Source organism: Astyanax mexicanus, chromosome 4 (genome assembly GCF_023375975.1).
Source record: "Astyanax mexicanus isolate ESR-SI-001 chromosome 4, AstMex3_surface, whole genome shotgun sequence".
NCBI lineage: Eukaryota > Metazoa > Chordata > Actinopteri > Characiformes > Acestrorhamphidae > Astyanax > Astyanax mexicanus.
In genome coordinates this window covers 55,665,037-55,677,780 of record NC_064411.1, presented here as the reverse complement: position 1 = coordinate 55,677,780, position 12,744 = coordinate 55,665,037, and the positions used below count along the sequence as shown (strand labels likewise).

Below are 12,744 nucleotides of genomic sequence, written 5' to 3'. Positions count from 1 at the left end.
TACTTTTTACTTTACAAATCATCCATAAACAGTAACATTACCATGATAAAAGTGTTTCAAATCACATAAAATTAGTAAATTAGTGCAGCCATGCACTAATGCCTGAGTTTCTGCTTTTTTCTGGTGCAGTGGGCGGGGCTGAGCAACTGTAATTTTTTCGTTGGCTTGTTATTGTTCGTTATTGTTCTGTTGTTCTATTCTGATAGACAGTAGGCTTTAATTACCGTTATTTGCAACAAAACATAAAAAAGAAACACATGCTGTCCATTGTAATGGACACAGGGTCTGAAAGGGTTAAGAAATATGGACAACTTGTTCATAGAGTTCAAAAGAAAAATAAAATAGTTAAAATAAAATTTGGTGAGCACACCAATCACCAGTCTTCAGTATTAATAATAAATGGTTTAATGCTTCAATCATGTTAGTGTAGAAGGCCTGTCACAATAACTGTATTATCGATTTATCGTTTAATAAATGGATATGACATGAATATTAATATTAATAATCATGATATTGCTCTTTGTGTTTGCACTTACAAAAAAATGCACAGCTGTGGTTTTATGTTTTTTGGATACAATCCGGGCTAGCACCCGAACATCCCTTTCAGACAGCTTCCTCTTACAGCGTCCACAGTTAATCCTGTTGGATGTGGTTGGTCCTTCTTGGTGGTATGCTGACATTACCCTTGATACCGTGGCTCTTGATGCATCACAAAGTCTTGCTGTCTTGGTCACAGATGCTCCAGCAAGACGTGCACCAACAATTTGTCCTCTTTTGAACTCTGGTATGTCTCCCATAATGTTGTGTGCATTGCAGTATTTAGAGCAGAACTGAGCTCTTACCCTGCTAATTGAACCTTCACACTCTGCTCTTACTGGTGCAATGTGCAATTAATGAAGATTGAACACCAGGCTGCTCCAATTTAGCCATGAAACCTCCCACACTAAAATGATGACAGGTGTTTCAGTTTCATTGTCCAAACCCTGTATATTGTGATAGTGCGTAAGCACAAAGAGACACAGACACAGTGAGTGAGTTAACCCAAAACGTACCTTTTTTTTAGGAAAAAGTCTCTTGAGTGATGACTGAGGCAGGGTCTTTACTCAAGTCATGTCACATTCTATGGATCACATTATGCCTAAAAATACCACTGTCTGAATTTTGTCTTCTGTTCCATCTTATTCTCTCTATGTTTGGCACTGATTTCCAATTAAATGAAAGAATGTGGTTTGAAAAAATGCCCCTGTTTAAATATGGTCATGTTCTGTGGTAAATAAATGGGTTTGGCTTAAATCTTTTTACGAAGTGGAAAAAATTCAAATGAATATCTTGACAGTTCACATTCACTGTAAATGTAGGTGATCTGTATCTGTGTGTAATGTGAACACAGAATCTGTCCCTGAAACGCCGTCTCACATGCTGCACATTGATACCTGTATAAACGACTCCTTCTTCACCAACAACAAAAAACTCATATTAGAGAGACGAGAGACTCGTAGCTTTATAAAGGGAAATGAGTTAGCAGATGAGTTAGAATGAGTTAGAAATGGGTTAGAAATGGATGAGTTAGCAGCTCATATATGGAGCATCTTTTGCTGGAGTGGAGAAACAGGAAACAGCTGCTCTTCAGTTCATGCTCAGGTTGAGGAGGTGAAAAAAGGCCAGGTGGTTTGCTTTTGCTGTTTTTTCTGCAGCTATAGCTGCACAGCTGCACCAAGAGATACAGTGTGGGTACGAGAGAGAAGCATGTAGCGCTGTTGCTAAGACACATGAATTCCAATTTGACCATTCACATTCATGTTGCATGTCCTTGAATTGGATACATATCTGATTTAGGACCACATATAAAAATAACTCAAATCTGATTTGAAAAATTCGGATTTGGCACGTTCACACAGCCATGAAAAAATCTGATTTGAGCCACATTGAGCAAAAAATCTGATTTAAGTCACTTCAGCCCGATAATGTGAACGTAGACTTAATCACCTTGTGCGGATTTCTTTTGTTAAAACTTCTAATCAAATCAAATCTAATTGAGTGTAATGAGAGGTCACAAATTTACGAAAACAAAATATTAAAACAACTCCATCGTTTTTTTATTTAAACACATTACTATTTACAGTTTTACATCGTTAAAGATGACCCAGCATGCAAGGCCAATATCATACAGCCACAGGCAGCATATTCATAAATAAACACATTCACATTTGGCAAATAGAAAAGAGCAGACGTGGAATACACGCCAGACACTTCGGAAATACTTCTGTCTTGATCCGCAGAAATGGATCGTTTGCTATCAAAAAGTATGTCAATTCACAGAATTCACATTTCGAGAATATTCACATGTGCGCAACACCATCCTGATTGTTATTCACGTTTACATTTTGAGCTTAAAGCTGTGTTCCATTTAAATTCAGATGTTGGAGTTTTCAAGGACCAAGTTGGATTACAATGGCTATTATAGAATGTTACAGTTAAAGTTTAAGTTCTTAGAAAGTTCAATCTTGTCAAGATCTTGGTATTTTCTAAGAACTTTTTTATTTAATGTATTTAAATGTTCTGTTAATGTAGCTGCAACGTCACTTGTGCCAATGTTTTAATTTTTTCATTTTGGGAATGTTACTTTTTAACGTTCCCATAATGTTAGTATTCATCTAGATGGCAACGTTATGTGAGAAATGTTCTAGTAATGGTTCCTGAAATAATATTTCAGTAATGTTATAGACGAACCTTCCTGGAACCTTTTCAAAATGTTGGATTCACCATAAAAACACTAATAAATAGATGTCGAACCAGTTGTGGTGAACTCCCAAGTCTATCGCTGATCTTTTAACATTTTTTAAATGTAAAATGATCAGTTAATTGGTGCACTGACGATGTTACAGTTACACTCAGGTGTAACGCCATTTCCGGCTCCAACTTCTGAAGTAAACGCAACGCAGCATTTAGCTACAAGCACCATAAGGTTAATATGCTCACAGATGCCCGTTATAACAAAGACCACACCACAGTGACATACAGTGCTGTGAAAAAGTCTAATTTCTTTTGCACATTATTTTTTTAGAAGATTTTTGTTTTTATACAATTATTACTTTCTACAAAATCAAGGTCTTTACTAAAATGCAAAATACATTTACAAAAACTTATACTGAATATATGAAACTCTTTAATATATACTTTGTTTTTAAAATTCAAATTTATCCCTAAAAAAATTACCCAGAAATGTTGTAATGTAATTTTCTCTTTTATGTTTTTGTTTTTTATCCTCTCAAACAATCATATACATGTTTTTCTCAGACGTCCTCTGAGAAAATTACAGGCTGAATTATCGACTGTTTTTCTCTGAACTCCGTGCTCCTCCGGTAATTTTAGTCCCATCCGGACGCACATCTCTGAGTTTTGTCTCCTCGCGTTTAATAAAATAGCTATTTGTCCACTGCTGCGCATTGAAATTACACTTTGGGTGCGCATTTCCACAGAGATCCATGTTAAAAACACAACAGCGAGTGGAAATGGAGGAGCTACTGAACTGAACGCGATGTCATGTGACCGAGAAAGCCGAAAAAAACTCACTGGTCCTCCTGTTTTTTCAATTGCAAGAGTTTTATCACTTAGAAGAAGTGTCTAAAAGTTTTTACTGTTGTCCCCCTGAGAAACTAATCCCATACGGATAGGGCTTTAGTGACTTTAGAGTGCCTATGATACAGTAAAAATATCCCTATTTGACGTCTCAAACAAAGAACTGATACGATATATCGCACTATCATTATTTTCATCATTATAAAGTGGCGACAACTTTTTATGCTTTTTATTACCCTTGATGACTATCAAAGATAAATATATCGAAGATAAAGAGAAATCTGAACGAATCCGGACAATACTTTTCCACAGCACTGTACACAATGTGAGTGAGATATGAGTACCACCAAGTGGTCAATCATCCGACGCTCTTCTCTGACATGCATGAGCTTGGTGTGCTGAAAGTGCAGGTGACCAGCTCGGTCTTGTTCACGTGTGTTTTAACACCGGCCGCCGGCGTGCTAATGCACTCATCCGACCCAACGGCGTCCACTTTAGAGTTCAGTGCCGTTTCGCTCTCGAAGCCCAAAACTGGCTCCTGCTCCACACTGAAAGGGTGGAAGTTGTCCATTGCTGTGTCAAAGTCCCACGCCTGGCGTAGGGTTAGGTCCTCGTAAGGTCTGGAGTCCACTGCGACCTCTGTTCCTGCGGCGATCCTGCACGTCGCCATGCGAAACGAGGCGTAACTGGTGGCGTTGCTGTGTGTTAAAGATGGCGGCGAGTGCTGGCCGCCCACCCAGCCCATGGTCCGTTCGTGTCCCTCTCGGCTGCGGCCGACGGTTCGCTTCAACCACTCGCAGATTTTGGTGAAGAGACTTCGGCGGCACAGGATGTAAACCCAGGGGTCCAGGATGGGGTTGAAGGAGGCGAACCGGATGGCTAGAAGGTCGCTGCGGTAATCTGGACTCACGCCTGCGTTGATCTGGCCAGGGCCGTAAATCTGATTGACGAAGATGCGCACCTGAAGAGAAAGCAAAACAGTGGTCAGTAAACTGTGCTATATATGTGTTCTACTACTGACACCCTTTCTACTGACAATAAAATATAGGACTGTCTGGACCAAATAGGCCATACACAACACGTACAAACTAATTGGCACCATGTCTAAACTAATGCCAGTTGTGGCCATTAAGCTGTAGAGTAGTGGAACAATACTCCAAAAGTTTAGTATAGGATGAATCAGACAGAGTTAGGAAAGAGGTGATGCTCTAAACACTGGAATTCCCTGTGCTTTCTTTAAATGGCCACTTTATTAGAAACACAATGCCGTCTACTTTGCCTTCAACACTTTCCCTGTACTTTTAGTCATTGGACGTTATTGTTAATGCACTTCCTTTCTGTTTTCTTCACTTGTTTTTCTTTTATCGGCCGAAACAATAGAAACACCATCACTTTGTTTCCATTAAATGCTCTAACCTTATACTTTTACTCACTGGCCACTTTATTAGAAACACTTTTCCTCTCTTTTTTTTTTACTGGACACATTATTAGAAAAACACACTCTCTGCACTTTAGCTTACTGACCATTTTTTTTAGGAACACATTTTGGCCACTTTAATAGAAACACTTATTTTTACTAACTGGCTAGTTTAGTAGAAACACTTCAGTGGGTTTTAATTACCTGGCCACTTTATTAGAAACCCGTTTTTTGCCACTAGATCTGAAACACCAGCTATGTGCTCTAAGTATCTGGTCATCATAATAAAAAAGAAACTGGCCAGTTTATTAGAAACACATTCTCTGCACTTAAACTTACTGGCCACTTTATTAGGAACCTGTTATCTTTGTTTCTTTAACACATTTCTGGAACTATTTTTGAAAATCTCTGTCCTGGTCACTATATTAGAAATCCTGCATTATGCATCCACTCAGTTTCCATTAACTACCCCCTCTATTAAAACCACTTTAATATTGCTTCTACTCACTGGCCACTCCATTAGAAACACCTTCCCTGTACTTTTACTCATTGGACACTAATTTGTTCTGTTTTCATCAACTGGCCACTTATTAGAGACACATTCTCTGCACTTCAACATACTGGCCACTTTATTAAAAACCTGTTATCTTTGTTCTGTTTACTGACCATTTTATTAGAAACACATTTGCGGCCACTTTTATAGAAACACCTTGCCTTCTCTTTCATTAACTGGCCACTATATTACTAATACATTCCCTTTGCTTTCATTAACTGGCCACTATATTAGAAATCCTGCATTATGCATCCACTCAGTTTCCATTAACTACCCACTCTATTAAAACCACTTTAATATAGCTTCTACTCACTGGCCAATTTATTAGAAACACCTTCCCTGTACTATCACTCTTTGGACATTTTCTTTGAAACACTACCTTTCTGTTTTCATTAACTGACCATTTTATTTAAAAACACATTCTTTGCACTTCAACTTATTGGTAACTTTATTAAAAACCTGTTATATTTGTTCCATTTAACTGACCATATAATTAGAAACATATTTGTAGCCACTCTTATAGAAACACCTTCCCTTTGGTTCCATCAACGGGCCACTTTATTATAAACACATTTCTTGTACTTTTATTAACTGACCACTACAGCTCGAAAACACCAACCCAGTTTCTGAATCAGTTTCTCAGGTTTTGCTATTTATAGGTATATGTTTGAGTAAAATGGACATTGTTGTTTTATTTTATAACTATTGTTGTTTAATTCTATAAATGTTTATTCTACAGACAACATTTCTCCCAAATTCCAAATAAAAATATTGTCATTTAGAGCATTTATTTGCAGAAAATGAGAAATAGCTCATATTCAGTTCATATTCATAAAGTTCATATTCATAAAGTTTTAAGAGTTAATAAATCAATATTTGGTGGATTAACCCTGGTTTTTAGTCACAGTTTTCACGCATCTTGGCAACATGTTCTCCTCCACCAGTCTTACACTCTGCTTTTGGACAACTTTATGCCTTTACTCCTGGTGCAACAATTTTAAGCAGTTCAGTTTGGTGGTTTGATGGCTTGTGATCATCCATCTTCCTCTTGATTATATTCCAGAGGTTTTCAATTTGGTAAAATCAAAGAAACTCATCATTTTTAAGTGGTCTCTTTTTTTTCCCCAGAGCAATATATTAGAAACACCTTCCTTTCGCTTTCATTAATTGGCCACTTTACATTAAGTAGTACTACTAGTAATGGTAATAGTGTAACGTGCGTTACGGGACTCACCACCAGCGGGATGGAGCAGATGAGGAACACCACGGTCATGATGATCAACATCCAGAACATCTGGATCTCCGCCGCGGACGTCACCGCGGGCAGCCCGGCGAGCGCGCGCCTCCCGGTGCCCCCGGCTCCAGTCTCGCGGCTCATGCGCACCAGCGAGCGGCACGCCGCGCAGTTGCACGCGACGGTGACGGCGATGAGCGCCAGCATGACCCCGCCGTATAGGTAGGAGTACGCGGCGCCCGCAGGGTCCGTGGCGCGCCAGTCCAGAAAGCACCAGGTGCCGGGCACGTGGCGCGCGTGCCGGCCGAAGCCGAGGCTGGGGAGCGCGCAGAGCGCGGCGTTGGCCGCATAGGCTACGAGGAGCGCGGCGCGCGCCGTGCGCCTGTCCACGCGCTTGGAGTAGAAGTAGGCGTGGTCGATGGCCACGTAGCGCTCCACGGCCATGGCGCACAGGATGGACATGCCGGCCGAGCCGAAGAACAGCATGGAGAAGGAGAAGAAGTGGCACAGGCGCGTGCCCCCGGGCCACCGGCCCGCCACGTAGGTGGCGATCACCACGGGACTCGTGAAGCACGTGCCCAAAAGGTCGGTCACGGCCATGCCGCACACGAGCGTGTAAAACGCCGTCTCCTTCTGCTCGCGCCGGCTCGCGCACAGCACGCCCGCGGCCACCACGTTGCCCAGCACACCCACCGCGAACATGCTGGCCGAGGTGACCAGCGAGCGCACGTCCAGGCGCAGGGGCGCGCGGGGGGCGGCCCCTTCCGGGAGGAGCACCGAGTCGTTCATGGTTCAGGTGGAGGAGCTCTGCGTAGCAGGTGATGGGAACATCTCCAAAGACCCTCTCGCTTTCCGAAGCGCCGCACGCGGCTGATAATATAGACTCACAGGCCACGCCCCCTCCCTTTGCGTGGTACCGTGACGCCCATCACACACGGAGAGCAGAGCGCGCTCCAGTCCTCCGTGGGTTGTGACGTCTGCCTGTTTAGCAGCCTGACATCAGAGTCCATCCTTCTGTCTGGTGCTCCATACAGCACCACCCTCTAACATCATTAGCCCCCCACGTGCTGACGTCAGAGAGCCCTGCTAATGAATAAATAATGCATTCATTTTACATATAGATGCATATATGCAAAATGTGCATCTCCTCCCTGTAGAAGCGAAGTATTGCCAATAGAATAGGACTCAACATCTTTAACTGTCTGCACTTTAACACTGTGCATTTTTCTAGTACCTGCTCACACTTGTAACTCATAACCCTGTTTCTACATTAGTTATAGCTCCACATTATCTCTCTGTACAGTTGCTTTTCTTATGGTTGTGTATATGTTTGTGCTGTTCGGGTTCTTTTTCCCAAGGTTTCTTCCTCTTAATGTACAGAAGTTTTTCCTTGCCACTGTTGGCACTATCACTAAGCCTCTAACTCATAAGAGGCTTAGACCCATATCTCTGTAAAACTGCCTTGCGACATTTGTAGTAAAAAGTGTTATATAAATAAAATACACGTTGAATTAAATCAAATCCTGATCTAACTGAGACTTGTCACTGTTGTCACTGTATACAATCAAATCCTCACAGCCACCACACCCGGCTCTTCCCATATTCATCTTCTAAAAATTCGGGAAAACTGCCATTCAAGCCCAAAACTAGATTTATCTAGATAAAAAGCAAGAAAAAAGTACTGAAAACCAGTAAATGTGCTAATTAAAAATACAGTCCAAAAACTGATTCACATTTTTATTGCCTAAATGTAATTGCAATGTGAGTCCAAGTCCGTGAGCAAAGTCTTCAGTGGAATTTAGATACAGTTACTCCAACAAAAGCAGGATAAACCCGTTTTATAATCATTTTCCCAACCTGAATTTAAATTGGTCAAAAGTTATCAGTAAACTGAACTAAAAATTAACTGAAAAAGTGAAGTAAACTACGTTTTGGAAATAGATGCAACAATTTAGAATTTCCAAAGTCTTTTTCTGTAATAAAGCTGTAGTGCTGGAACAGATACAGTTACTTCTGTTACTCTTTACTGCAGTATTTACAGAATTACACATTTACAGCACATTCACACTTTTATCATCATAATAACTAGAAAAAGACAAAAAACACAGATAACTCTGTAACTATTAAAAGTAGAAGTCTTTCTTTTCTTTAGAGAAATTACAGATGAAGCCAGAGAGCGGTGAGTACTGTTTCCTACACCTTCAAATAAAGACTCTTGAAAACTGGAGAAAAAAAAACTGCTACAGGAAGATGTCTGCCTGACCCACATGGAAACAGCAGCTTTAGCTCAGATTAACTTGATTGGACTAAGTCTCAGTTTCAGCAGTGAAAAATTATAGGCTTGACAGTTAAAGTGCAGTAATAGTGCACTTGGACATGTTAACGACGCAGCAAATGGAAAAAGAAAGCATAACCCTTGTAACTAATCTGCACTTTTGGCTCTGCGGTGGAAAAGTGGCCATTGACATTTACTGGTTTTTAAGGACCCAGTGTCCACATTAGTTAAAGAGGAAGAGGGCGGTGACCTTGGGGTTGGTATCTGACCACAGGCTAATGATATCCAGGCATTCCCAAAACATACCTAAATACCTACCATACCAACCTGTTCCGGTTATACATATACGTACAGTATCAGTGTACATCAGTGAGTAACACTGTCCCTGTTTACAGCACCGTAGTACACCACCACACACTTCAAAACTCAAAAATGTAAGTTCAAAAACTGCCATGATTTTTAGCAGAAATCAACCCAAATTCTGCAGGTTTGAAAATAGATGTAATAATTAGACAAACATAACAAAATTAAAGGTTTGTATTCAGGATTTGTACTGATTTCAAAATTAATTTTAGGAAAGAGCCAATTTTTTATTTTATTCATTATATTTTGACAGTTGAAGATTTACTTGACTATTTTTCTATATTGTCTATTATAATTACAACAATGCTTTCCAGTTACGTTAAATGTTTGTAATGTAATGTGAGGCAGAAAATTGACAAAAAAATGGCCTTTTAAGGGGTTACACTTACGACTTTTTGGTGATTTGAAAACATAATGTCACGGATACCCAGGCAGGGAGACGAGGAGGCGGACGCAAGTGCAGGTAAGGGCGATATAAATAATTTATTAAATAAATAACAAATAAACAATGAAACAAGTAAACACGTAACAAAGATAAACGAATAACCAAAAACCAAAACAAACCAGTGAAACTAGAGAACATAAACCTAAACAAACAAGAAGTACTAATGATAAACAAACGGAATATATACAAGTAGCTAGACTAGAAAATAAACACGAAGCAGGGTATATACAGGGAGCTAGGGAACACGGGGCTAAACGAGAAACTAGAAAAAAACAAACAAGAAATAAACAGAGAAAAACACAGAGCAAGGAACTAGGGAACGCGGAGAATAAAGGAGAGTAACAAGGAGCGACAAAACAACAGAGGAAGGTGCAAAGACCGACGAAGGACAAGAGACAAAGGAAGGCTTTATAGCACACAAGGGAAGTGGAAACACCTGGGGCTAGGGGGCGGAGCTACAATAGACACAGGTGGAAAAGTACTGACAGGAGACACAGAGGGGCACAGGTCACGTGGGAATAACACAGAGACATGAGACAAGACCAGGACGTGACACATAATTTAGACGTCCTCTGAGAACATTACAGGCAGAATTATCTACTGTTTTTCTCTGAACTCCGTGCTTCTCCGGTAATTTTAGTTCCGTCCGGATGCACATATCTGAGTTTTGTCTCTTTGCGTTTGTTAAAATACAGTAGCTATTTGTCCACTGCTACGCACTGTAATTACACTTTGGGCGCTAGGGCGTTTCCACGGAGATTCACATTAAAAAAACACAACAGCGAGTGGAAATGGAGGAGCTACTGAACACGATGATGTCATGTGACCGAGAAAAACTAAAGCCTAAAAACTCACTGGTCCTCTTGTTTTTTCAATTGCAGTCCAGATGCAGGAGTCATAGACACCCTGGATAGGGCTTATGTGAATGTTAAAAAGTTTTTTTTATTATTAAACCTGCTACTTTCCTGGTAGTGGTCTATGTGGTCTGTTTAACTGGGACAGTAACTGATAGAGGTCTCTGGTTTCTGGTGGAGGAAGTGGCTGTAATCCTTATTCTCTCTCTCACTGCAGGAAAAAATATCCTACCATTAATCTGTAATAGAGAAATGCTGTCCTGCGGTTACAGCCTCAGTCCTGGTGGGTGTTCTTCTCAGTGGCATCTTACAGGAATGCAGCGGCCAGACTGAAATAACACCACCGCTGAACATTGCTGTGAAATTAGCCTTATGTTCTCCCAGCCCAAGGCCTCAGTCTGGAGCAGCACAGCAATAAATCATTCTGTAATTATCATTACAACACAATACCGGCCTCTTATCTTAGAAGGCCCTGATACGCAAATGAGCCTCAGTGACAAATCACTTAATGTTTTATTGCATCGTCAGAGCATCCTGACTCATCCCAGACTCTCCAGATGAGTGCGTCTATTGTGTCATGAACCAAAATATTGTAAAGGCATTATACCTGCCGTACAGCAATCATGCAACTATTAATATTACCTTTATTCATTTTCCCTCAGAAAATACATTAAATGTGACCTTTTCTAAAAGGAAGTACTAAATTAAAATGAACATTTATTATATATGAAAAAAAAAAAAAAAAAAAAAAAATATATATATATATATATATATATATATATATATATATATATATATATATATATATATATATATAACATAAAATTCTAAAAGACCATAAAAACAAAACTGACACATAAAATTTAAAGGATTTATAAAATATCAAATAAATAAAAAGGTAATACTAAAAGTCCAGTTAAATGATTAGTAGAATGATAAGAAATGGTCAAATGAATAATAATCAACTGAGACATAATTAAATTAAATAACATTTAATTAAAAATTAAAATAATGAGGAAAAAGATAAACTAATGTAGTTGAGTACCGACAGCAAAAGAAAATAAAGTTTAATATTTAATAAAAATGAGTGAAGGTAAACTACCAAAAAATTGCAGCACTAAAAAAAAATAAGAGAGCACTTAAAAATGATGATTTTCTTTGATTTTACCAAATTAAAAACCTCTGGAATATAATCAAGAGGAAGATGGATGATCACAAGCCATCAAACCACCAAACTGAACTGCTTGAATTTTTGCACCAGGAGTAAAGCAGCATAAAGTTATCCAAAAGCAGTGTGTAAGACTGGTGGAGGAGAACATGCAAAAGATGCATATATATATATATATATATATATATATATATATATATATATATATATATATATATATATATATATATATATATATGTAAAATAGAAAATTCTAAACGACCATATAAAGCAAAATTGACACATATAATGTTAAGAATTTATAAAATATAAAATAATGTGTATAAAATAAATGAAAAGGTAATAGTAAAAGTACAGTTACATGATTAGTAGAATCATAAGAAATAGTCAAATGAATAATAATCAACTGAGAACATAATTAAATTAAATTACATTTAATAAAAAAAAAATAATGAGGAAAAAGATAAACTAATGCAGTTGAGTACCAACAGCAAAAGAAAATAAAGTTTAATATTTAATAAGAATTAGTGAAGGTAAACAAAAACAATTTTGCAGCATTAAAAAAAGCTATTAAGATTTAATTAGTAAAAAATAAAGAATCAATGACTAGACATGAGATACAGCTCTGGAAAAAAAATGAGAGAGCGCTTAAAAACGATAATTTTCTTTGATTTTACCAAATTGAAAACATCTGGAATATAATCAAGAGGAAGATGGATGAATACAAGCCATCAAACCACCAAACTGAACTGCTTGAATTTTTGCACCAGGAGTAAAGCAGCATAAAGTTATCCAAAAGCAGTGTGTAAGACTGGTGGAGGAGAACATGCCAAAGATGCTTTTAATATATACATTT

General features: G+C 38.7%; 1 protein-coding gene across 1 annotated transcript; it reads right to left on the bottom strand.

Moving 5' to 3' along the window:
- Positions 1-3,238: 3,238 nt before the first annotated feature.
- Positions 3,239-7,619, bottom strand: ptger4c (prostaglandin E receptor 4 (subtype EP4) c). Its single transcript, XM_007235475.4, has 2 exons — positions 6,784-7,619; positions 3,239-4,540 (listed from the first exon to the last, which is right to left on the bottom strand). The coding sequence occupies exons 1-2, from the start codon at positions 7,570-7,572 to the stop codon at positions 3,938-3,940; spliced, it is 1,392 nt and encodes a 463-aa protein (XP_007235537.3). The 5' UTR covers positions 7,573-7,619; the 3' UTR covers positions 3,239-3,937.
- Positions 7,620-12,744: the final 5,125 nt, after the last annotated feature.